Source organism: Egretta garzetta, unplaced genomic scaffold (assembly GCF_000687185.1).
Source record: "Egretta garzetta isolate BGI_Z169 unplaced genomic scaffold, ASM68718v1 scaffold447, whole genome shotgun sequence".
In the NCBI taxonomy this organism is placed as follows: domain Eukaryota; kingdom Metazoa; phylum Chordata; class Aves; order Pelecaniformes; family Ardeidae; genus Egretta; species Egretta garzetta.
The window spans coordinates 74,620-102,206 of record NW_009260397.1 but is presented as its reverse complement, the minus strand read 5'-3'; the positions used below and the strand labels follow the sequence as shown (position 1 = coordinate 102,206).

At 40.8% G+C, this 27,587-nt stretch overlaps 1 protein-coding gene across 2 annotated transcripts; it reads right to left on the bottom strand.

Moving 5' to 3' along the window:
• Window positions 1-170: 170 nt before the first annotated feature.
• SLC5A1 (solute carrier family 5 member 1) lies at window positions 171-27,554 on the bottom strand. Of its 2 annotated transcripts, XM_009643078.1 has the most exons (16): window positions 27,468-27,554; window positions 25,280-25,351; window positions 17,560-17,664; window positions 15,100-15,159; window positions 14,643-14,747; window positions 9,804-9,909; window positions 9,497-9,577; window positions 8,133-8,353; window positions 7,458-7,593; window positions 6,587-6,694; window positions 5,370-5,520; window positions 4,598-4,766; window positions 1,663-1,878; window positions 1,290-1,357; window positions 700-720; window positions 171-408 (listed from the first exon to the last, which is right to left on the bottom strand). In XM_009643078.1, exons 1-16 carry the CDS (start codon window positions 27,552-27,554, stop codon window positions 171-173), a joined length of 1,944 nt encoding a protein of 647 aa, XP_009641373.1. The 2 variants fall into 2 exon arrangements, with proteins under 2 accessions (XP_009641373.1, XP_009641374.1); XM_009643079.2 differs by lacking the exon at window positions 700-720 and having other exon boundaries at window positions 171-391; window positions 1,255-1,357.
• Window positions 27,555-27,587: the final 33 nt, after the last annotated feature.

Sequence of the window (27,587 nt, the reverse complement as noted above, 5' to 3'; positions counted from 1 at the left end):
GCCTTCATCTTTAGGTTGTTGAAATTATGATCACAAAATCAGCAAATAAATCACCCTGATTTTTTACAAACGTAGACAATGAAAACATTAAGTGTATCTAACTCTGTAAATCTACAAGTCATCATTTTTGCTTGACAATACAGTACAATTTCAGAACTGTAATCAGAGGTTTACGCAAAGAAGGCATGGCAAAATACAGCCACAGTCAATAGGATGATGCCATTGATATTCACAACATTTCTCCAAAGTGGCACTTCACTTGTGTCAGTCAGTTTCTTCTTCAGTGCTTCCTCTTCCTCCTTGCTCAGTTTGGGTCCTTTTTGTTGATCTAAGCCACAGAACCAGTTGTATGCTTTCTTCAAGCATCCCGGTTCTTCACTTTCCTCGTTAACTGGAAGGAATAACACACTGGTCATGAAATGTAAGCACAGACCACTGCATGCACTAGAAGATCCCTGTGACTGAAGACATTCCTGTATTTAATACAGCAGTTCTGATTTATGGTCACAGTTATATAGAAAGATTTTAGTACAAGGCAGTACAACAATCAAGCTAATATTGTGCTTTCACAGCTCACCTGGAAAAAGAGTGATCGTCTACATGTTGCAAGAGAGCCTTTGGCAGAAGACACTTGTGCCTTTTGCAGCCTAGAGACTTGGTCTGGTATTGGAGAAGCAAACCACGCTGCAAAGCTTAAACTCCTCTCTTTTTTTTTCAATACTTTCTACACTTTCAATTAAAAGACAAATAAATGAATTTGAGGATACTTATGAAAAGGAACTTGGCAGCAGAACAAGAAAGCCAGTGAAGAGAGCAGGTGGTTTTGCCCAGATGGATGTCTGGCAATTCGCTTTCATGGTGCCTTGCACCACATCCTTCCTCCTTCAATCCTGGCTACTACCCACTGTTTTCAAGTGAATTTTTGTTTCATTCCAAATGCTAGAGTCACACACAGTTCTGCCAATGCACACCACCTCTGACTAAAGCATGTCCGTTGGTTTAGTCCTAGAACTGCCACCTAGCTACCTAGGGAACAAGATTTTCTCCCTTAAAATCCACTTCACTTCAGATTTACTTTGAGCTTGACAGATTGGTAAAAGGCAGCTTACTCTCCATTTAAATACGTGGAGTTTGAGGATTTGTTGTTGGGGGGAGGAAGCGTGTCTTTGACTATCAAGCATGTTAATGTTTCTTCAGGAATGAAATAGGGATTCTCAAATATATTGATAGAATTTATAGATCTTCAACAGTTACCTGATTCGTCATCTTTTTCATCAGCTCTGTCCTGCTCCTCATCTGCATCAAGATCTATACGTTCTTCTTTGCTGTTCCGCAAAGACCAGCACAAGCGGTAAAGCTGCCATGAAACAAAATGAGTTTATAAATCTACAGCCTTACTACACAGAGACAGATCAGTCTGGCCAGCACACAAACAACCTATAAGACCATGGCATCCCAAATGTCTGTTAAGTCAACTTTTAAGATTATTAGGAGTCACTGAAGATTTGTGACAGATAAATTAAGACTATTTCCTTTGCTTTATTCCAAGGACTGTATGATGTAACTGAAATGTCAGGAGGCAATACACCAAGTACCAGTATTTAAAACTAGTGGTTTCATTGAGTTCCACTTCTTGAGGAGCAGGATTGCAGTAATACTCACATGTACATCAGGAATGGGCTTAGTCATGAAGGAGACTGCCAGGATGACAATGGAGGAAACCCCAAAAAGAATCATTGCAAAGTAAAGGTAATGAATCCCACAGATGATGAATGGGCAGTTGGAGGGGTTCACACAGTTGCCAGTTCCATAGGCAAACTCTGCAATCATTCTACTGAGTCCAACCAGCAGCCCAACTATCAGGCCCCAGAAGGCACCCTGCAGACAAAGGGACAGAAGTTATCAAAACAATTGATTTCAGGCATGGAAATAAGCTCCAAGCTCTGAATAGTTGCTGGAGGAAACATGCATGTAGTTATGTGTTACATTGGCTTTGGAACATGGGTTTTAACCCAGATACTTTCAGTGATCGTATTTACACCTCAGTGTATTAATAGAAATGAAAGGGGCAATGATCAGCAGCTCAGAGAAAGAATATGGAGAACACCTTATCCAGCTAATTTCTTAAAGTTCACCCATCTCCACACAATGCTCTCCTCACACAGGACAGGATCTAGCCACAGACTGCACAGCCCAAGGGTTGTTCTCATATATTTTTATCTTTGAGGGCTAAATCCCTGACCGTTCTAGCCTGATGGAACCAGTCAGCAAGTATATGTCATTCCTCCTGAAATACATGTCTGGTTTATTTTCTAATGACCTTGTTAGTAATTAGTTAAAAGTTAATTCTTGACACTTTAGGTGGAGGTTTTGCTGCTAGGTTTATATTACTGTAGCCCAAAATATAAAAGATGCACAGGTATGTCTGGGCACAAATTGAAATATGGGCAAGTCTGTTTGAACATAAATATATTTCTTTTGTACTGTAAGGGTGACTGGAACAGGTTACCCAGAGACTTTGTGGAGTCTCCATCCCTGGAGATACTCAAACTCAACTGGACAGGACCCAAGCATCCTGCTCTTGTTAGCCCTACTTTAAGTAGAGGGGGTTGCTCTAGTCCAGAGGTGCCTTCCAATTTCAACCATTCTGTGAGTTTGTGAAGTCAAAAAACTAATGATGGTAACACAAACTTATAATTCCTGATTAAAAAATGTTCTAGGTTTAATGCTGAGTTTAAGAACAAAACAGTTTTAATTATCCAGTGGCCAAAGTCACAAAAATGTTCTAGCAAAAAGAAGAATTATTCTGAGCAAGAAATGTTTATAAATTTTATAAGTAATTACAATATTCAAATTTATCTTATGCAAGGCTCCAGTTCTCAGAAGCTTTGATGCTTGTCTCCCCTATTTACCCAAATTCAAAGTGTGCAACGTATCGAAACCCCTAAGGATTATACTGACTACTGACTACCTACTGACAGGCAAAATTCCAGCTAAAGTCAATGCCAGATTTCCATGAAGGGCACAAAGATTTAATCCATTTGTGAGGTTTAGCCATATTGGGATAGGAAATGGAATAGCCCTCCCAAATTAGTAGGGCTCCTAACATTTATCTGTGTTGAACCACTGGATTGACATGCTTGATATCATCCTTGGTCTGCTGGCAGGGAGGAAGGCAATTCTAAGCCTCTAGCCTTTCTTTACTCTATCAAAGAATACTGAAAAGTGCGGCAGGTCAAAAAAAAATCAGCATTAATTTGTCAGACCAGGACTGAACAACACAAGGAGAGCAAGTAGAAAAACAAGCAGAGGAATGTAAAGACCCCTCCCTCCAACCTGAGCATCTCTCCTCTGCCTGCTGTTACACACACTCATGGTTAGAGAGAAGGGAGGTTGGCATTTCTCCCACACTGCACTCGGGACTGTCCATGGCCCAAAATACTACTGTCTGTGACTGATGACCCTCTTCCTCCGATTGCCAGCTGTGTCAGGACAAGGGGTAATGGTTTTAAACTAAAACAGGGCAGGTTTAGACTAGATATAAGGAAGAAATTCTTTACAATGAGGGTGGTGAAACACTGGAACAGGTTGCCCAGAGAGGCAGTGGAAGCCCCATCCCTGGAAACATTCAAGGCCAGGTTGGATGGGGCTCTGAGCAACCTGATCTGGCTAGCAGTGTCCCTGCTCACTGCAGGGGGGTTGGACTAGATGACCTCTAGGGGTCCCTTCCAACCCAAACATTCTATGATTCTATATCCCTTGTGTGTAAAACAGGCTTTTCTTGAATATACACACAAATAACCACTGAACTGGTCTAAAGAGAAAACAGTAAGAAAAAAGTTCGAGCCATATTCAAAAACCTTCTCTCTCTAGGTTTTCTCGTTGAACTTATCCTCCTTGGAGCAAACCTGAGCGCAACAGGCAAGTATTGTTATTCCTAGTATTATAGAAAAGAAAATGAATTCCTGGGTACTGAGTCTTCAGAATGTCTGAGACCCCAGTTTCCATGACTGGCCTATGGTCCCATCAAAGCATGTGACAGACCTCATGCCTTCTGAGTTACTTACAAAGGCTTGAGTACAATATTTCTCAGTTCACTGCTCTGCGAATCAAAATCAGTGATTCCCAGACTGGGTCCTAAAAGCAATGGGAAACAATGCATAAAACAACAGCATGCTTGTTTAAAAGAGTGTTGGCAAAATACATAGTGGTCAAGAGGAAGAGGAAAGGTGATATGTTTCATAAAGCAGTTCAGTGGCCAATATCCTAAAAGATTACCTTCAAATATCTCCCCATAAATTGTCCATTTGACACACTTCTTGGCAAAGCAATAAATAACCAAAGTTTCAGAGCTATCTAGAAATTCCTAGGTGACTGTTTATTTATCAGATTAGCAAAGAACTTTCTCAAACTCATCTCTTAAACCTCAGGCCCTGGCATATGGAAACAGAATACTGGGGTACGGGAACAGAGTCCCTGGGTTGTAGTAGGATCAAAATAAACAGGAAGAAGTTGCTAATAAAAGACACCAAAACAAAAAAGTTGTCCCAATGCCTAAAGGAACACGCAGTGTACACGTTTCCTAATTTGTACTTACCTGCTCATTGACTCGCTTGCAGAAGATGGCAAGCAGGAAGACGGCAGCAATGGGAGGTCCCAGGTAGCTGGTAATGGACTGAATATAATCAAAGAGCTGCCCACTTTGAGCTGACTGCACCACAGGAACCCAGGCAATGCTGACGCCAATTAAAAGTAACATAAATGCCCTGTAAACATAGCCAGATATTCAATTAGCCACCTGCTTAGAAGTACCTATCAGAAAGAAAAAAAACAGCAATTAATCAATAATTTAAATGCCCATTTTGTATTTCAACCAGCAAAATCAATGATAACGGCTAATTACCTTGAACAAACAAAAGAAATCCAAGTTGGATATTGTGTCTGTCAAATATCTGTCAGCATACAGCTAAACATGCAATCAAAACATAGAAAATCACTTTTTTTCCTTTCTTTGTTGTTTAGAGAAAAATCAATAGCAGATCAACTAAAAGACTTCATTCACTGATTCTGTACTATGGTATAGCATAAAGCCTATGAAGATATTTTAAAATATTAGTTTAGCTACATCATGCACCACTGTCAATTAAATCTTTAAATCAGAAACAAGGTCTTTTTTTTTTTTTTCCCCCAAAAAGAAAGCGTACAGTGGGACAGCCTGTCTGGCCACAGGAGGCCACTGCAGCACTGCCCGCACAGCGCGAAAGCAGGTTTTCACCCAGGCCCTGAGTGCAATTTTGGAGGCTGCAGTCTGTAATGCACCCAGTGCTCGCTATGTTTGTGCGACTTGGAGAAGGCTTGGCTGCACTTACCTTCCAGCTAACATGAGCTCTTTCTCAGACGGTCGTGATCGAATTTTGGTGTAAATGTCCATAGTGAACAAAGTACTAGCGCTGTTAAAAATGGAAGTCAGGGAGCTCATAAGAGAGGCCAACATGACTGACAACATCAGACCCCGCAAACCTGAAACACAAAGGTAGGTGAACTGGGGTGAGCATTCAGTGGAGAGTGGCAGTAGGTGGCACCACCGGTAGTGCTTGTCTGACCCTTCCCAGTCAGCCAGCTAGGAGTGTGTCTGGCATATTTGTGTGCTGATGCCTGCCGTGCCATGCAAGCAGAGAGATGTCTGCTGAGCTTTGGAAAAGCTATTTATGGCAGTGACAGGGCAACTCTTGAGCTTTGAGAACATAGGTACTGCTTTTGTCAATGCTGTCTGATTAAATACTGGAAAAAGAAGAAAAAAATACCAAGCAGACTTTTCCCAATAGTTATAAAAATAATTTATCTTGTTTGCAGGCGAGTGCTCACTTGCTTGCGGTATATTTGTAAACCAGTTGTTTGGCAAAAAAAAAGTTTCTTTTACTGTTTGAAAAATCAGAGTAAGCCACTTTTCAAGATGGTATGATCTAGTCAACACAGTATACAGAAGTACTGGAGTATTTTAATCATACTGTGTAAAACAGTTAGAATACGATGGGGAAGTACTAAAGATATGAAGGAAGTACCATGGTCTGTACAATATCATAACCTGTCTTTCTAGCCTTATGAATCAGCTCTGTGGTTTTCTGCAGAAATCTTTCTATGTCTATGTTGTCCTCTCCAGAGTGGTGCCTTATTCTCTCATTGAATAGGTGTCCTATGGGACCATGCGTACGTGGAATATTTTCTCCTCCCACCTCAGTGGGTTTAGCAGGACTGCAGGTGTGGGCCTCGAACTTGGAAATCCTGGCAGAGACAGTGTTTTATAGATCACTGGCAAAGCAGGTTATTTTTTACCTTCACAGAAAGGGAGCTCAATTACCGCTTCATCACCCACTGTTTGCCAGCTGAGAGCTGACATTGTCAGCGTGTAGCTATTCTGCACCTACGGCTACAACTAAAACAGACTACCCCTTTGATTAATAGTACATAGTTCCAGCAAGAACTAAATATGTGACTTGGGCTCCCTCTACTACCTGTTTTTACAGCCTGGCAGCCTCACCTGTCCTAAAACAAACAAACAAACAAACAAATACAGACTGTGTCTTACCATTTGGCATAAGCTCCACTACCATTTTTGGATAAGCAACATTTGTACAGCCAACTGCGGTGCCACAGTACTGCTCGCAGACTTCAGGCACAACACAAGCCACCACATCTGAGGAGAGGATAACGAGACAGGGTTAGACAAGGTCATATAACAACAGATTGCTCCCAAATTAGTAGGGCTCCTAACATTTATCTGTGTTGAACCACTGGATTGACATGCTTGATATCATCCTTGGTCTGCTGGCAGGGAGGAAGGCAATTCTAAGCCTCTAGCCTTTCTTTACTCTATCAAAGAATACTGAAAAGTGCGGCAGGTCAAAAAAAAATCAGCATTAATTTGTCAGACCAGGACTGAACAACACAAGGAGAGCAAGTAGAAAAACAAGCAGAGGAATGTAAAGACCCCTCCCTCCAACCTGAGCATCTCTCCTCTGCCTGCTGTTACACACACTCATGGTTAGAGAGAAGGGAGGTTGGCATTTCTCCCACACTGCACTCGGGACTGTCCATGGCCCAAAATACTACTGTCTGTGACTGATGACCCTCTTCCTCCGATTGCCAGCAGACTATCAGCCCTGGACAGCATTTTCCACTCATTCAGCCAGAGCGGGGCTGCAATAAACAGACAACTGGGGAGGGACACTGTGGAATTTCTCTCCCCTAAAATAGCATTAGCAGAAACCTGGGATCAGGGAAACAAGGAAGACATGTGGCTTCTCACACTGTAGTTTGTTTTTGTGTATACATGTGCTTGGACAATTTGGATGACAAGATGACAATCCAACAGGTATTTTGGAAGGGACAGAGAATAGGAAATTGAGAGAAAGATAGGCAGCAAGAAGAAATTTGCATTTCTGCATACATAGGCATACCTGTATACAAAATTCGGCTGATCATTCCAGGCATCACTATGATAAACATGGGCAAGAGTTTCAGGTATCCACACATGATACAACCAGCCTTCACATGGGACATGTTCTTGCCAGAGAGACATCTTTGGACAATAACCTGTCAACGAGACATGGCAAGCATGCATGACTCAACCAAGAATAGTATTTCCATGAATCTGCCATGCCAAGTTCTAGATACAAGGTACTCCTTAACCTCTGAGCCTATTTACTGCTTCTGTCTCTAGGAAAAATAAAAACTACATGAAAATCAAAGGATATATTTGAAATAACTAAAGGAAAATATACTTTCTCTAGTGTATGTTTCAGAGGTAAGGCTCTTTCTCACAAGATGTTCTTAAAGCAGATAAACTAAAAAGCCAAAAAGGAACAAATATTTACCTGATCAATAGATACAGTAACACTGGGGGGTTTATTAATTTGTTTACAAACTGTCAAGATTATCTTTCTCACAATTTAGAATGCAGATAGAGCACTTGCTAGAGGTTCGAGACATTTACATGAGCACATTTTCCTCTTAAATAACTGCCATTTCTGTGACCCAGCTTTGAATTACAGTGGGGGAAGAGTACCCCTAGAGCACACCAGACTGCAGAGGTTTGCATTCAGCATTTCCAAGGCATATGGCTTCCACATTACCTGATCTGTGCACCAGTACCACAAAGCAAGGATGCTCAAACCAAAGATGAGCCCTGGCCACGGCAGATCTCCAGTGACAGCATCTCGGAAGATGTGAAAGGCGTCCTTCCGAGGAGTGTAGCATTCTGGATTAATTGTAATATTCCCATAGGAGATATTGGATGGAATTGCTTCCATGTACTTCTTCATGAAAGTATCATACCCTCCTACTTCAGAAAATGCTGAAAAATAGAAAGTAAAAGTAGTGATAAAATATTTAATACTGAAATCTCAAATAGAGGTAGAGAATGTGAGGAGAAAAAAACTCCTTAATATGGATGTAAAAAACCCCTAGCCAGTATACATCAACATTTTCAGAAAACAGTATACAGTATATTGTAAGCATTCACACACTCTAAGTACCAAAGTGACCTCTCTTTTTAGGTTTCTCTATAGCTCGCAAACTTTGGTTTGGGCTCCACTGTCTCAACACCTCTTACACATGCCAAGAAGTGACTTGAAGATACATTATTTCCACACACTGTTAGCCTAGGGAGAACCAAAGGCAGGGTCTTACTAGATTAGGTCAGTCTGAAGTTATTTCTGTTGTAACAATGGTGGAGTAATTTAATTTCAGTGAAAGATCTAGCTAGAGGAAAACCAAGCACTGAGAAACCAGAAGGATAAGGAAAGGACACTAGAAATTAATTGAATCTTATCACTACTTCTTTCTTTCTTATGATCCCTTCCTATTAATTATATTTAACAGCATGATTTCTGTTTTAAAATGCATATGGCCTTCTTGATGCACACACTTTCCTATTCATAAACATTCAGTTCGTATCTTCTGTCCAGCTGGCAATATAATGACATCCATAGATCAACTGCAAGACTTACTTAAAATGTTAATATGGTTGGGCTAGTTTAACACAAGCTAGCAGCTAGAAACAAGGAAAAAGCATGCAATGTGACCAAGAGCTCTTCACTTTGAATCAGAAATTGTCATGCGTTAGCATCTGAATGTCTATGAAATTATAATCTTCTTAAAACAAGGTACTCTCTGAACTTTTCAAGAGAATCATCATCACCTGCAAACAACTCTGCTTTTACCTCATTAGCCATCACAAGTCCTGTTCTGTCATGAGATGCTCTATATTGCCTTGTACATTCACCTGTGTTTTGGGGATGGAGTGGTCTCAGTGACTAAAGGGCTTAGCAATATGCCTATTTTTTGGCAACATGCCTATTTTCTTCCCTGATAAATAGGTATATGAACTGAAATCTGCTGGTTACGATAACAGAGTTCCACACTGCAGGATCCATTTCCATAGCCACTGTGGGATTTGTGGTTGAACATTCCATTTTAATTCATCTCATTTACTTACCAAATCCCATGAGAATAAAGGATCCCACTACCATAATAAATGTTTGTAAAGTGTCTGTGTAAATCACAGCTGCAAGGCCACCTAATGGCAAAGAAAAGTCAAGACAAATAGGTTAGTCCCTGTGCAAATGCCTCAATGGAAATACTTTTTTTTTTTTTTACTTTTCTCACCACCTCTCTCTTTCAAAGACCACTGTAAATAACTCCCCTTTCAGGTTTTCATTTCTCCCCTCCTACCCACCTCCCCTCTTCTCTTTTTTCTGGGTCTCCTAACTTCTTTGACTTATCAGACTGCTCTGCAAACTCACCTGTGATGGTGTAAAGAGCAGTAATAGCAAGCAGGATAATTATGGCCAAATAAAGATTCAGCCCTATGGCCAGCTGTATAAATACAGCTCCAGAGAATATGTCTGCCTATAAAAGAAAAAATGGTAGATTAAGCAATGTTTAAATGCATGATAGTGGCATATTGCACATTCACGATGAGTGTACTGAAATACACAACTCTGCCCCTGATGGTACTGCACACACACCAGAACAAAAAAAAATCAAAAAGAAATAGAGGCCATATTAGTACAACTGCCAGTCTTCTCTCAGTGCTGTGGTGCTTTCAGTGGAAGAGTTGTAACACTTCTCAAAGAATTTCCAGGTCTTTTTCAATGGATCATTTTAGCTAGACCCAGAGTCACCTCACTACTCTGTGCTTACACACTGAGAGACAGCTTAATAACAAATTACTTAAAGCTCAGGTTACACTTGCTGATACATGCAGGGATGGACTCTGACACCTCCAAGACACGTCATGGTTCTCTTCATTTATGCTACTCTGTAAGTCTCTTATTTTTTCTTTACTGTGGTATAGCTAGTCTTGCTGGTTCAGGACAAATAGTGATTAAAGGCAAACATATTATCCCTATTTTCAAGTTCTTGGCAGAATAATTTACGTCAGTTGGCTAACAGAAGAGCCCTTTAGCTCTTGCATGAGAAAGGAATTGTTCAGGTTTCAGGGTAACACACTGGGATTTTAATCACATTAAATCAGTTCCTGCTTTAGAGACAATTTGCATCACTGTTATTTATCCAAGTTTACCATCAGAATAATCTACCTCAGTGCACTTGTAATACATTACTGTAAATTACGCTTTCATTAGAGGTTTGCATCTGTACCCGTCCTTGCTCCTGAGCATCCACTTCATGGGCTCATCTCCAATCCCACCTGCACACCTCCTTTCTGTAAGCCACACCACCTATACGAGGGCCCTATACAGAGTCCTATCCTCATTTAAACATTACAAGTCCTCATGCTGTGCAGCAAGCTCAGGAGCTGCAAAATGCTGCAGGAACTGCCCATATGCACAGTCTGAGAAACAAAGATAAGCAATATTACACGTGCCCTGGGGTAAAGCCTGCACACACAATTACTGCAGGGCAGCTGCCAGGTGGCAGCTTGCTGGAGCGGGAGGTTCCACCAGGCCAGGCTGTGGAACAACCAGAGCCTGTGATCACAAAATGGGCACTTGCACCGCTTTTGTCCACGGCCAGGCTGAGGAAAGGCAGGGCAGATACACTAATAAGCAGTTACACAGTCTGGCTAGCTGGGAGTTGCCAGATGAAGAAACCCTTTTCATTCTGGAGACGCTGAAGCTGAGACTGCAGGGTACGATCTCACCCTTAGTTCACTCTGAAGAATGAGGAAGAGGTCCAGGCCCCTGCAGGGAGAGGTTCTCCAACCTACTGCCCTGCAGTGCAGAAAACAACTGCAAAGCAGTGTGAATCACAGCAGAGGCCCCAATCCCAAAACTCTGCTCTGGAGGAGACCAGGAGGAGACCAAAACCAGGTTTTGGTTTGGCACTGGGAACCAAGATGTTTAGCTCTTAACCCCAGTGGCTATTAGACCGTACCCTTGGACCCTTCTCTGGGAAAGGGAATGGGAATATTTTTTTTCCTATCTTTTCACACCACTGACCAGCTTACGCCCCAGATCTGTCTTTTATTGTTCTTGGCTTTAGTTTAGCCTACATAGCATTACATATTAATGGTCCTAAAATAACCCCCAGAAAGAAATGTATAGTTTATTATTTAGCATCCTGAGCAATATATCAGCTCCTTCCAATTGCTGAGTTACCTTTCAACTTCACTGCTCCTCCCTCCCAATTAGATTATTTCCTTCCAATATCTTCTTGTTTCTCCATTAATACTCTTTTATGCATGCTATTTAATCCTTATCTCTGGATAAGGTGAATCATTTCTCTACATTACAAGCTATCTCTCCGAAGCTATCCACACGTCACGCAGGAACAACTGGCAGAACACATGCCAACTGAGTGAATCCAGCTGCAATGTTAACGTGGGAGTCAGGGCAGTGGCACATGCTCTTTTACACCATGCAGTCCTAAGAGGAGGTAGTCCTTCTAGCTCCTCTTCCCCCAATAAGTCTATACCCATACATTTACTACTGAAATTATGCACAATGATTGTAAAGAAAATGCTGTGATACATTTAAAAATTCAGGTTTACAATTTCCAATTTCTTCAAAAGCATTCATGTCTTAATTCCCTTCTGTCTTGTCATAATTTAGTCAATTACTCTCCATCAAGATATTATTTTTACTAGGCCACTTTCTTTGGCATAATGACCAATATCAGCAACACTAGTGGCTAGTGAGCCCCTGAAAGCTGCTATGGGCATTACTCGCAAAGCACTGCATGCTTAGGAAGCATGTACATGTGAGGCACCTGTGCAACAGAAATCCATTGGGCTCAAAGACCACATGTGTCCTGATCCCAAAATCAACGCCTTGCAGCACAGCCCTGTCTGGCAAGAGGTTGATTAGCCACAAGACAAGGTGAGAAATCAATAAAAAAATACAGAAAATGTGCAGGAAAAGAGAGGATTGGTAACAACCTTGTACAGAGGTGTGCAAAGGGAATCTGATCATCACATGGTGGAGGGCACTGTGCCAGAAGGAGCACACCAGGAGTTACATGACCTAATGTATTATATTGTTCATTGGAAAGCACTGTAATAATTGTATTAGTAAGAACATCAGAAAATATTTTAGCACATCAAGGAAGCAGCACATGAAATAACTACGCCAGAAACAAGATCCTCTTCTACAAGGATAAATGGCAGTAAGTATCACTGCCAATCAAACCGATAGGTGTGACTCCCCAGTAAGGGCAGGGCAGCAACCCATCCTTCTACATGCAATCTCAATAAGCCCCAAAGATCGCAAGGGAGTGTTTGCAAAGGCAGCAGTCAAGGAAGTAAAATGCAAATCTCCAAGCCAGCTATGGCATGGACTGTTAGCACATGGATATGTTTGGATATACAACGTGCCTCTGGGAAGAGAGACCTGTGCTAGCGTCACATAGCATGCATATCTCTACACAGCACAAAGAAGTTAGCTGCGGGCCGGGATGGAACAGCCCTCCCCTTTCTGCTCCTGGAGCTGATTCATCTGGAGATGATTTGGGCGTGGTTGCATAGCATGGTACAGAAAAACCCACTCTGACATCCTCTAACAGCACCTGAAACCTCCAAAGGACTTTGACTGTTCTGCCTATTCTGAATAAGATATGGCAAGTAAATCAGACCTGGCCAAATCCTGCCCTGATGAATATAGTGGCATAAGACAACAATGCAGAAGACATGTTTGTATACCACAGAAATCTGAGTCATGTTTGTACATGGGACAAACACTGTCTGAGTTCTTCAGATGGGGGAAACAAGAGGAACTTGTTAGAGGAACTTGTGCACTGGATTTTTCCCCTGCATGGCACAGAGACCCAGATCCATGGCAATTCCTCACAAACATCTGGAATAATGGGGTTGATGGGAAGCTGGGATGGGCCACTGGTAGAGTGGGGCCCAAGTAATCTGCTGCTGTATGGATCTCTTGACCATTGCTTTCCTCCCTAATAAGACAGAACCACAAGAGCAGGAGAGGGTGCTTCAGCCTCATGATCACACTGGAAGCTTAAATAGAGAACCTGGAAGATCCCTTAGGATCCCATTAGCAAATCCCTTAGACACGATAGAGGCTGCAAATGAAAAATAGGTAGTAAATTCAGAACCTACATAACACCTTGATGAGCTCATTAGAAACATGTATTGCAGAACAGGACTGTGAATCATCTGACTGGAAGAGTTTCTCAGCTGCTACACCTGCCATAACTCTGTATCATAACTGGGATTTCTGATTATGGTAGTTAAGCACAACAACAGCAAATTAACTAGTCCTTTTGAAATATATGGAAATCCAACTCTGAGGCCAGCTCCACAGTACCAGCCTGTTTAATTTATAACCTTTCTAAGGATCAGTTATCGTGAAGATGTGAGAATGAGAGCAAAAGGCCAATCTTTTAGCTTAAATTGCACCATTATCACTCAGCTCCCATTCAGAGGGCAAAGAGTAATCTGCCATGGCAACTTCTGCAAAACAACAGGTTGAGGTATGCCTGAACTGTGGACTTCTTTAGAGGTTTGGTAGTTTCAAGATATATGGAAAATACCAGCTCCCTTCACTACTTCACAGCAACACAACCACTTACTTAATGCACTTACCCATTAAAAGAATCTCTCCTCTTCCCTTCTTTCACCTCAGCTGTTACAATTTCCCTCCTTTGCATTTCCCCACTCTCTTATTTTCTAATTCCTATTATTCTCTTTTTCTCCAATAGCCCTCTTGCTCTTTTCTCTCATCTATGTTACTGGTAGCATGTTCACCAGAGGATGCTAAAACAGATAAATACAAAGTTTGTGGACAAAAATTCCTGCCACGTTTCACGGATCACTAGGATTATAGACTTCAATACAAGTTTCCCTCCCTCTGACTTTTTCTAGAGGAGAGCATAAGTAGAAGTAAACCTTAAAACCTAAATAAGAAAGAGAAAGCACAACAAACGTCAAGAGACATTGCCAGGAAGGAAAAAATTTGGATTGCAGAGCCGATTCAGATATACGCTCTCACTAGACAGAATAAAGAAAATACAAAATTTTAAAATTATATTTTTACAGTCCTTAACTCAACCAAGGGCTCCAAATCGGAAACAATTGACCAATTGTGTGAGCAATATGGTAAATGTGAGTTTATTTTCTTTAGATCAATGTAGGATGGAAGAAATGCAGTAAAAGATTTACTTACTGAGATCTTTGTGAAAATATACAGGAGCAGAGAAAGAACAGACAGGTAGACCTGAATTCTTTTCCCACCAAAACGCTTCTTCAGATACTCTGGCATTGTTACCACCTGCAGGGAGGGTAGATAAGGTTTTGGATAATGGGGAACAGATAGTAAGCAAATTAGAGCAAGTTTTTTGCTACTTAGATAATGTAAGAGTGGAGGGCAAAGGGAGGGGAGCTGCACATGCAGTTGCAAGGAAGAGCAGCTCCAGGAATCAAAGGAGACCAAGGAGTCCCAAGTACTTCTCAGCTCAGGTATGAGAACAGAGAATCCTCACTTTGCAATTATATACAGATATAATATAGTACAGTTCTAGCATGCTCAGATTTCATGCCATTCATAATGGCTTTGCAATATTCAAGACCTGGTCCACAAACATGAGCAGCAAAGAAAAGCATAACATACTGGTTTGACTTACCCCAGCTTTGATGTAGATGGGTACAAACAGCCATCCTAGAACAACCACAAATATCAGAGCCTGCAGCCAAGACAAGATCATCTGGATTAGTCTCTTCTCTCTAGATAGCACTCCCAAAGACCATTTATTAGACCCAATAGCAGCTAGGGACCATTGAAACCTTATAAACCTGGGTATTGCGGGGTTTGGGAAGAGGAGCAACTGCTCTTTCCTTTGGTTTACAGTTGAAAATTTGGGAATGAAATCTTGGCCAAAAAATTTGTCAGGTATTATGCAGCCTGGATTTCATGTTAGATGTTCCAGAGAAGGACACATAATAATAATATATTTTCTAGAAAAACAGTCAATTTCTGCTTACAGGATTGCCCTCTGGTATCAAAGCACCACTCCACTAGCATGACCAGACTATCCTAAACCTCTTCAAAGCAGGCCCAGGGAGCCTGGTTTAACAATGGTTAAAATGCAACCGGCCCATAAGACTACCATTTCTGGGAAATATTAAGGAAGGTGAAGTCTGCAACCTGAAACCTATTTGCTAGCATCTTGATCCCAACGCCACTAATGCAGGACACCTTCCCACTCAGAATCAGGTATGCTGCAATGATATGTTGCGATATCTGTAAATCTAGGTACTGGGGAGAGTAGCACTTCTTTTGACGATTATTTTGATCATTAACTGCCTTCTGCAGTGGGACTCTGTGAGGCCGCCGTATGTTTTACAATAATCCCACATACTGTACAGGATGTACCACATGCATTTAGTAAAACATTTTGTATTTCCCCATTACCATTTCCTAATATATTTTGTGCTACCATCTGTATTTTGTGAACTACAGATCTTACTGTATTGCACTGTCACAATTTTCTGACTTAAATGGCTAGCAAATGCTGTCTGATATAGAGTTGTACGTATTTAAATCAACAAATAGAACAAAATCCTGCTCTCACAGCTGCACTCTGCATTTATTCTGTCCACGGGGCTTAGAGGGCATTTTTAACTATATCTTCTAAGTTCTGCCCTTAGATCAAAACTGTAAGAAATACTGGGTCAGCTTCTGCTGTCATACTAATACAAATTAGAAATCATTTCACTGCAATAATAGAGATACAGAAGCATGATAACAGCCAACCTTAGTATTTCTTTCAAAAGGAGAATCAGATTATACAGTCAAGAGCAACAATTCCACTGTGGCTATTAACCTGTACACCAGTCTCACTATGTTGTAAGTACTGAACTATGTAATGTATCTGCTCAAATGCACGCATGTATCATTGCTTCTTCCTAAACAACAATTGGTGTACACTGTGTATTGATATTACTCCACAGAGAATCTCCCAGGAGACAAAGTGTTAAAGGTGGATATGTTTAAAGAAGGTTATGGGTCCTAGAGATCTGAATACCATGAAATTTCAAGCAATGCTTGTTCTGTTTTGTTTTGTTTAGTTTTGGTACAAAAAGAAGGGAAATCACATTTGTTACAGGACTAGCATAAGCAAATAGAGAAAGATAACAGATTAACTGTGCACATCGCACGGAGCTCATTTGAGCCTTTATCCTTTTTCTTAAATATTTATATCGTATGAGTGCTTGACTATTTGCAGCAACCATCTACTTGCTAGGGAAAAAGGCCAAATCCCTCAGGATGGTATGCTTCTTTCATTGTGCAGAATTATACACAAGGCAAGTATCAACCTATGTATGCACATTAAGTCCTTTGTGTCATGGTATAATCCCTTCCATGAAGGTGAATTAAGCAGAACGAGGGCATTATTATCCACACCCACTGAGACTGAGAATACAAGGAAATGGACTGAATTAGTTCATGTGAATCCCCATGCTTTTGCAGTTAACATTACTCCTGGCACCCCAAGTAGTTAGTTTAAAGTCAGCTTGGATATCTCTACTCTATACTGCAACCATAAGAAAAACACACACAATAATTAGAAGAGAAAGTGAGAAGGAAAAGATTTTTGGAATGCAGGTTGTTGTGAAGGATGTCCAAAATTTCTTACAGCCTGTGAAGAAAACAAACCCCTTCAAAAATTCCTACATAGAAAAATGCTGTAAAAACCACTATAGATTACAAAACCGATAAATTATTCCCAACTTCCTGCAGTCTGAAAGTGCTCTTTTAAAATAAAAAACTTTTAAAGTAATCAAAAATATTATTTATTATATAGATGTATAGAGAAGAGAATCCACCAATTTATTTGGTTCAAACGCTCTCTAAAAAGCCTCATTCAACAGAAAAGGGTCATCTTCTCCCAGTGGCTTGGACAAGGACCGAGGAGGACGAGCTATACAGTAGATTACATTGGCACTTACTGGTCTGTACAGAAAACAAGTGTTGCCAAGCACGAATTTCAACAGTCCTAAATTATTAGGCAATGTTATTTTCATTAACCTCTGCAGATAATCCCAATGTCACAAGTATGTTCACTTAAATGTATGCCACTTACATTCCATTCATATCCTCCAATGGCAATTCCTGCAGCTGCTGCTGTTCCTGCTATGCCCACAAAATGTCCACTGCCAATGTTACTGGCAAACAGAGAAGCACCAATCTGGAAACGGAAAGAACAACACTTGACTTTAGGTCCTGTTCATGGTAACTTGAAAAAAAAAATGTCCATTTTGAACTCCTGCCTATCGATCACCAGATGGTGATGACAAGAATGATTGACAACCAACTTCCTTGGCAACTTTCAAGACTCCCTCTTATTGTTCCCCCTCAAACCTGAGACTCCAGCCATCATATCTGCAACATTGAGAGTGAGTAGGATGTTACACAGAAGATGATCTTCCAGTTGAGGCAAACAATCTGTGACACCAATATAGATTTTAAACTATTTGCAAAACTTGACTAACTTACATTTGGGTGAAATCCAAACAATTAGGGAAGACGACTGTGATCTGTCTCACTCAATGAGGAAACGATAAGTATATACCTACTTGTCCAACTGGCACTCCCTATTTCATATTCCACAATCTGTGGAACTAAATGCATCATCGCTGACCATTGTACAGACTTTGTACTTGGTTCACTTTTAGTCAAGAGATATTCAATTACTGAATTAAATTCTGAAAGCTGCATGGCAGAAATATCTGCTGAGAAAATGCTTCTGGAATATACAAACAACAATAGCAAATCCAAGAGTTATATTTAAGAAGTGCTGGATCTCTAAGACCCCCAAATATTGCACTGATCATACAAACAGAACAGTGGGGAGAACATAGGAATTGATGAACAGGGAGAGATTGGAAAAAAATGGAAGGTTCATGTTGGATTACAGACAGGCAGGAGACATTCACAAAAGAGTGAGTGTGCCAAAAGATCTAATTCTTCATCAAATAGCTCAGACAATAGAAAAGATTAAGAGAAAAGGTATGAGCTTCATTTCCTCAAAATGAAACCTTTAAAGGCAGCAGAAATGCCTAACGATAATTTATTTACAAGGTCAGACATTGAAGGATGCAGGGTGAGAACTCAAGCATGAAAAAGAGGTTGGACTGGGTATTGTAGGCAGAAGACATGAAGTTAAGTCATTTTGAGATGAAAAGAGGCAAGTGAACATTTTTGTATTCACTTCCATTTTTTCTTTATGTCCTCTGAAAGCTACCAAGAATAAAAGGAAATAGGGTTAAAAATAAAAGAAAAGCATATAGAAAGTAGGCAAAAGAACCTCTGCTGACCAGCTTCTAATGCTCTTATTTGAGGTAGACCTCTCATGTTGAAAGGTCCCAAGGTGCTTGAAAATGGTTTTTTATAGACATATGAATGCAGGACCTGCATCTGGCACGTTGTCCTTGTGTAGTTCCCAAGTACAGGTGGCCAGAATATGTTCAGAGTCACCTTACAAAAGGGAGAAATATTCCTTGTCTGCAACTCACTGGGAGATTTTTAGGGTCCTAAAATGTATATAAAGGGAATAGTTACAAATTTCCAGGACTGCAGTCATTGCAGTGAGTTCTTTGAGTAGCAGTAAAAATTTAGTCAATCTTTCTGAGAGCACAGGGACAACTGCCTGACATTTGGGAGGATAAAAGGGATTTCATCATAGAAATCCACCTCTGAAGATCTGATTTATTCTATAGAGCTATGCCATAGCCAGGAATAGAAACCATGCTCTTCATCTCACAATCCTGATCTCTAATCACAAAATAGATTTTCCTCCCCCATTTTTTATATGCAACATAAATAAAATTCATCAGAGGATTCCACTCTTTCTTTTCCAAGCTTACTTTTTCCTCCTTTCCTTGGTTTGATCTCCTCATCTTCTAGTCTTTTTGCAGACGAACTGTTCTTTTTACCTTGACAGGAAATTTATGTCTCTAAGTTCACTCAGTTCTTTTTTTACACATTTCTAGAACTCAGTTGTGCCCTACAGAAATGTAACCAGTTTGTCATATGACAGATATTTCTACAGGAACGATAAGTGTTGCAACAAGCATTAGCAAATAAGCCAGAGAAAAATTTTCTTCTAACATCTTTGTGACAGCAACAGCATTTTCCCAGCAATGATTGTGAAGAAACAAATACCATTTATACCAGGCATTAGCGTTGCTGTCCAGTGCTTTCCCTGGAGATGAATAATTAAACTTAAATCTAGGTTACTAGAAATGCAATCACCAGAAAAGATTAACCACATTAATCTCTGATTTTGTTTAATGTGTTTCTTCTCCTGTTTCAAAAGCTTAAAATGTACTGCAAGCAGATCCAAGTAACAAAAGCAGCTAATGAAGAACTTTAAGAACTGACAGCTGTAGTAAGCTTTGGCTCAGTGCCTGAAACCCCAGGACATATTTTAGTATTCATTGACAATGCTTTGTTCCCAACTTTACCCAGAGTACAAGTGTATTGTAAGAAAAACACAAATCCAAACAAAACCCATGTAAAATTACCAACATATTTAGGGCCAGTGCAAAGGCCAAACAATGTGAATGCAGATACCACCTTTGATTTCTAAATTTTCTTCTCTGAATTAGGGAGCATCCAGTGCACCAGAGCTGTAAGATCAACACATACCAATAATGGATGCAATTTAAACAATGTTTTCTATTTTAACGTATACATGCAAAGGTAGAACACGACTTTATAGCTGGGAAAATACGTATTACCCTTAAAACTGCAGGGTGGTTAAAGCAAGAGGAGTGTTTACCAAATATGCTGGCACCCTCTTAGCTGCTGATGGCAGAGGGGGAAGAGAAATTTCCGGTCTGCCACAGCAGTACTTTAAGGATGAGGGAAGAAGGCAGATGGGCTCTGGGCCCAAGCTGTCTTGCTGAAGAACTTACTGCTGCGGTATTTTTGTACTGAAAAGGCTGATTGCTGGAATTGCTTGATTTGCCACTGGTAGATGCTGCAGTGCACCTAAAGTGCATGCAGTGCATGACCTAAAGAACGCTGGGCTGAACCTGGGTGATGACAAAGGGAAACAATTTTCTAGAAGTGTTAACTGCTCTTAGTGAATGTGTTAGTGAATTGATTTTAAAAACAGAACTAAGAGGAAAAGTAAAGAAGAAAGTTTTTTTTTGAGGCAACCGTGGAACATTAACTCTTTTAAAATCTTTTAAGAGGTCAGGTTTTAACAAGAGTACTCTGTTCAGTAAAAGTACCACCACACTGCAGACAGATGATGATCACTATGTTTTTTCGTGTTATACATTAACTGTTTCACCTTGGTCTTTTCATTAACTTGAGGATGCACTGACATCCCGGCACTTGCTGTTCCAAATCATATACAATGTACTTTGCAAATCAGTGACCACTGCAGCAACAGTGTGCAGAGTTTACAGCTTATGGCCTTTCTCCCTCCCAGGACCTGCTAATACACATCCTATGCCCCTAATGTCCGCTTCCCTGTTTGAAAGCATTAGCTCGGTATCAAACTCTTTTCCCTGATCCCAAGGACACCTTGCCTGCAGCCTTCAGCCCCTTTACAGAGAACAGCAGAGGCCCCCTCACATCAGCACAAGATCATGAGTCTTACCCTGAGGTATTGCTCCTCCCATGGGTCACCTGCAGAAGCTGCTTCTCAAACCTCTCTTCCCTGGACAAATTTCTCATTCCCTTGTTTGAGAACTACTCCTTGACAGAGTCCATGCCGTTCTTCACAACTTTTCCGTGCAACATGTGACTTTACGCTGATGGAAGGATATAATTTTTCCTACCTGAGTCTTTTAGAATCATCCTGAGTCACTTTGGAAAAATCAGTACACTGCTTAAAATTAAATATTACTGCTACCCTTTTAAGGCTCTGAGACCCAAAGAAAGAAGTGTAGGTTTTTATTCTGCTTTCCCAATTGCTCTGCAAATTCTATGTATTGCATTATTGCCAAATTAAACCACATTTATATACTTTCCAATTCACTCAGCAAGAGAGATGAATATACAAAACACATCAAATAACATGTCTGTCTTCCAACAAGCCCAATGGCTGTTGGAAAAGCACGGTCACAAGCAGGCTGATCTGATACCTTTCCACCTTTGTCCTCTGAGACAGAAATAACACCTCCTGGCCAGCTGAAAAATTCTGACAGATTCTGTAGAAATCTGTTTCATCGAACGTTTCTTTTTCTACCAGAGCTTTGCTTTGATTATTTTATTAGTCTTTGTTCTAAAAACTATTGATGTCACAGCATTTTTTGCATGGAACTTGACAAAATCAGTCAATTTCTTATTCCACTTTACCTAAGAAAAGGAAATACAAAACTTATTCACACCAGAGTTGTCTGTCCTGGCTCCTCACAGCAGTGTCAGATTGAGCAATTCAGCATTCAGTGTCATATTCTGAGAATATGTAAAACGTAACTGAATGCAGAGATCAGAGAAATTGTGCCTTTTCTGATGGCCATGAAAATAAGCCATGGAGAACTGAAGCAAAAACCTGTTGGGTTTTTTTTCCCCTTAATTCTTACCTCTCTCATAAAGATCAACACCTAAGTGACAACAGACAAGCTGAGTTACATTCCTGTTTAAGGTGTAGTATGTCCTTGACTCTGCATGCTTCCTACTTACTATTCAGTAGATCTTTCTACCCATAGCTGAACTTCAGATGCCCAGCAGATAGTCTTTGCCCTATTAGCATTTATGCCTCAGGAACCGAGGTATGTAGGGCAACCCATTATTTTGTGCAGACAGCTCTGTCTGCAAAACTACAGAACCTGAAGAACAAAATTCAAAAGCAGGAAAGCTTCAAAATTGAAGTTGTAAGGTTTTTCATTGTGCATTAAATGCTGTTAATCCTGTGAGAGTGGCTGCTACCAAAGCTGACTGTTGTCTAGGAACAGACACTTCATTTCCCACAACAGTAGAAAGTATTTGGCTGAACCTAACTCCTTCATCTAACAAAAGAAGTTAAAGTTCAGTTTGAAAGGCCCATTGTTACAAAGCTCTCACTTTCCTTGAGCTTCTCTGTGTCTTTTGGGGAAAAGCAGAGCTGGTTATGAGTATTGACCAGACGTGTCTTTCCTGAAGACATTTCCCTCAAAGCCACAGAGACCAAAACCAGTTTCTTCAAGATTTTTCTTTCAGTCTCTGTAAGACTGTGGAAAGGGCACAGCATTTCATACCATTATGATTAACCCACAATGGATTTCAACTTCTGGCAATCCGTGAGACTACCTTGATATGTAATTAACTACTGGAACTACTGAGTTGGCTCATCCACTGCACAAAGGCAGTGATTTCTGTGAACTAACACAGAAGTGACCTATTACCTCTGCAGAACAGCCAGAAGAGACTAACTGTGGGCTTGGTTCTGCAAAATATGAAGCAACCTTCATGGATTCTGGTAGAGCCAACAATCAAAGACAAAGCTGGACAGATTTGGCCAAGGGTATCTGTCTTGCTCCTGCTCTATACATTGAGAAATTGAATCACAATCAGGCAAAGTGACTGACAAACATGCAAAATCCGTATCAAAAGTGGGACTAACCTCCAGCCCTTGCTTGATTGCCAGAGTCTCCTCTAGCCTACTAAACCCAGCTATTATATCATTTAAGTAAATAGAATCCTTTCCCAGGCTTGTCAGTAAGAGACCCTAATACACTGCTAACGAGCCTCTTCCCCTGTGGGGTCAGAAAAGCCACTTATGGTGGCCCTGTAGAGCATAGGACATAGCACAACCACTGAAAAACACGATTATATTAAAGGAACTAAGTTTGTAGCAAGTTTGTAGAAGGATTTTTTTTTTCATGTTTCTCTGTTCCAGAAAGCAACTACATGGCAAGAGTCATTATCTTGAAATAGCAGGGAAGAAATCTGATAAATAAGAGTCCACTTACAAGACAACTTCCCCCGCCCTGCCTTCTCATCTACAGTCTGCAGAAATGTAACTGGGCTTTCCAGACCCATGCCAGGTTAGTCGGAATAGGTGTTTTGGAATCTCTTTTTACCCAGGGCAAACTTTCCAAGGTGGTGCTGCTGACGTGGTAACTTAGTTTGTGGTTTGAGTGCTTGCCATTTGTTTATTTTGAGTGATAGCAGGAAGAATAGCAAGAAGGGTTTGTTTTTATGCTGCAGAAAGACACTCATGGCATTCCAAAGGGAAGGATTGAAGGGGTGGCCTAAGACTCCACTGATGACTAGCATTTCATCCATGCTGATCTTGCAGAGATTGGGCAGAAAAGAAAGAGATGATCCTAGCAGCAGCCACTGCACTGTGGGGTCATCCCTTTTGTCTTCCCACTGTAGGAAGGGACCTTGCTGAATTTGTTGGGTTTGTGCTGGCAGAGAACTCAGTGTTAGATAGTCTTCCCTGGGTCTTAGGGGAATCTTTAGGAGTTCTCAGTGCCACTGCAGCAAGACAGAAACTTTTTATAGTGAGTCTTTCCTGCCTCACTTCTTCCACCTTCATTTACACCTGCACAAAAGGGCAGATTCACCCTTGACAGGCATACAGAATTGCACAAGGTTAAAAGGAGCCCACTCATTAAAGTGACAGTTAAGCAGAGTAAACTGTTTGGGTTTTTTCTCTCCCCCTAGAATTATGGGATTTATCTTAAAATAACTTGGAAACTTTCTCTTTCCTCAGTCTTCCAATGGAACCTGAATTTTTTTAGATCTACTATATCAAATAAGGAAACCATCTATTGTCATTGGCCTTTAATCTTTTGATGTCATTAAAGAGGCAGTCCCAATCCCTTCTAAAGGCAGAGAGAAGCTCCCTGAAGCACAAGAAGACTGAAAGATGTCTAGGTATTTCTGGAGACTACTTTAAGAAAATTCCTACATTTTTAGACACTAAATATTTACTCTGACTCTCCTGGATCCTGTAACTGAATCCCTATGGATGGAATCTTGAATCAAAAGTCTTAATGAGGTGCTAAAACATTTCTGGAGACTGAATGCAAGATCAGCAATGTTGAGGATTTCCACTCAAGCACATGGGAGCATGTACAACACAAGTAACACAGAAAATGCAGGTTTGTCTAAGTTTTCTGCTTTTCCAAGAAGTCACACTAACCAGACTGTATGGTCTGGAAGAAATAGATAATTGTTTCTAATATAATTTCTGCCAGAGACCTGATGGGTGGCTATGAACATGTTTTGTGTCTGTGACTCCTTTTCTCAACCTTGGAAGAGAATACTGATCCACAGAAGACAAACAATATGTCACAGATAATCTTGAAATAAATTTAAACTGTATTTTATCATAACTTATGATAATATTTCCAGGATTTTCTCCTTGTACAGACCAGAACTTGTCACCAGAAGTGGAAATAGAGGAATACGAGGGAAATTTTCAGTAAACTAGTTCTTCTCTGTGGTAACCTCAAAATGAGTCAGCTTCTTTGAGCGCAGTGAAAGTAATAAATTAAAAATATTTAAAAGTTTTAAAGTGGGCTGAAAGGCAGAGCATTAGACTTGTCTACACTGACATTACCATTATATCTAGGTTCAAACAAGCTAGTCACATAATTAAGACAGCTCAGAGCTCAGCACAGGCAACTTCACCAACGCTTTTCCCTGCCTATCAGGTGGCTTTTGTCGTGCAGTTTGCCTTGTGTCACCATGGCTAGAGAAAGAGTTTGAAGTGCATCTACACAACACAGCCATCACGGTCTCAATGGTATTGTAGAGATACTTAATATTTAAGAACTAGACATAGTCGTATGAAAGTGGATGCACACATACATACATATGTTTTATATACAGACACAATATATAGCACTCACCGGCCACCAAACCATGCTTCGTCCAGCCAGGAAGAATCCACCTACTGTCCCTCGGTTGGTTGAGTACATAGCCTGGAAAAAAAGAAAGAAAGAAAGAAAGATTGAATCATATTTTAAGTATGATAGGGAAGCTCTAGATGGACTAGGAGCAAACAGCTAGAATGGAGGGATAAAATATATGTGAAGGGTAAAGTGGAAGAAATAAACAGAGTGGCTAAAAAGAACAAGCTTATGATGAAGAAAATAATACAACTGGGCAATGATTCTTGGATCTCGGTCTGCATTAACCATTTGAGCTTCATTGTGTCACCTTTCATTACAGTGCAAAACATTACATTGAAAACAAATTTAACCAAAAAATAAAAAGCTCATACGAACACTTCATCAGGGTACAATGCTTTTGGTTTCAGGCATCAAAAAAGACTGTAAGTTATAAGTTCATTCGCAGAAGTGTGCAGCTTTTTTACTCAATACTATCCAGCCCCAGCAGACATCTACAGAAATGTATTTTTTTTGCTGTGATATCAGCATTGTACTCGCTCCTCTCTGAAGTTCAAAAAAGAAGCCAACTGAAATTTCCTTTTCACACGCTCATTTTGTATTTGTCAAGGGATGATGGGCTTCAGAGGGAAGCTTCATCCAATTTTTGTTAACGACCCTGATCGAAGTATTGGATTCCCATTGTCTCCTCTGATGAACTTTGAACAGGCAAAGAAAAAAAGCAGACAGGAAAATCAGCCAGATCTTTTCTTCTGATGCAGAAGAAAGGAAGTAAATACCATAGATTTACATTTAAGTACACACAGCAACTGAATAAGTATTTGCCCAGTAAAGAGGATGGTTGTTGCTGCAAGAAACAAGGAATTATTCAGCAGACAATTGACAAGCCACAGATCAGCCCCTTTCTGTCACAGACCTTTAATACAAAGTTCAGCTACAGCAACAGCCAGACTTCCATGACAAAGACAAGCTCCCTCCCACAAGACAGCAAGGTGTTCAGGTATACTGGGGGCTTCAGACTTTTTGCTACATTTTTGGCATCTACTAGCATGATGAAGAGGTAAAGAAAAGGTTGTGTCCATTTTGGGTGTACCCCAAATTTTTGGTGCTCTTCAAAATATTGCCAGGCTGGTAGAAAGTGAGGTTTGTTTTGCAGCTGACTTCTCTGCTCTGTGAAAGGGACCCCTGAGACGCTCCTGGCAAGCACTGGATTACTGAGGGACAATGCCTCTTCTCTGCTTGTTAATGGTCAGGTGTTCAGGTGACCAGGAGAGCTTGCCCCAAGGAAACCGATATTAGTGACATTCCACTGTTTAAAGCTTTGTAGCTCACAGTATTGGCCTATTATCTTCAAACACTTTAGCACTGAGGTTACACCAATCGGACAGCATCTGCCTTTCTCCATTAGCTGTGAAAGCACTGGGCTTTGTTTTCAGGTCAGGCACTGTTTTCCCTTGCAGCCCTCAGCACATTCGTTGCCCAGGTAAGGGCAGGAGGCACTGCTGTGCTTAGATCACGAACAGTCATTGCAATCACTTGCCCCCTCTGAAACCGCTCCTTCCTCGTAGTTTCAATGGTACTGCACCCTGTAGTCAAGGTCCTGCTTGCAAAAAAAACCCCTGATAATGCTGCCCTCAAATGGCACCTGGACCCATCTCACTCCTTTGCTGAGAGTGATCTGCAGTCCCCTGTCTGTCACACAGTCACAGCTGCAGTTTTACAGTTACACCATCATACTGACCTCCCTGTGCACTGACTTCACCTCCATTCTCCTCCCTGAAACTCCCTCTTCCCACTATCTCCTATGGCATCACCTCACACCACCAATTCTCACTGCAGTCTCCTGTGCTCCGTGGTGCTAAACCCCATCTATCCACCTCCAGCCTGCTTTCTAACAGGGGCTCTAGCTGCTCAGATCCCTCAGCTCCTTCCCCACACAAACCTCATCACTCCACCTTCCCCACCAGTTCCATTCATCCACCTAAATGGGTGCCTCCCCAGGTCACCATCCTTCCCCTCTCCAGCAAATACCCACAATTTCCCCACCATGCACTTATTAACTATCTAAATTAGGCATCAAAATCTTTATACAATTATACATTTTCATTTACTGAGCCATTTTCCCAGAAACCTGTAAACTACCTGCCCATTACGAAAAAAAAAAAAATAAAATAAAATCCCAACCTACCCATAGTCCCACTGCCAGGACTACCAAAAAATAGATGACAATAACAGAGATGTCTGCAGGATTGTTGATCCTTATGTTGGATTCCATCCTGGCTGCTTCTCTGGCTTTCTTCTTCTTTCT

What these genes read in the sequence shown, in the direction of transcription:
- SLC5A1 (XM_009643078.1), bottom strand. Translation starts at nt 27,554, where the DNA reads ATGGAATCCAACATAAGGATCAACAATCCTGCAGACATCTCTGTTATT. An exon ending in CCATCTACATCAAAGCTGGG is followed by an intron (nt 14,748 to 15,099) that starts GTAAGTCAAACC and finishes CCCTCCCTGCAG; the next exon opens with GTGGTAACAATGCCAGAGTA. An exon ending in AGCCCATTCCTGATGTACAT is followed by an intron (nt 1,358 to 1,662) that starts GTGAGTATTACT and finishes GTTTCATGGCAG; the next exon opens with CTTTACCGCTTGTGCTGGTC.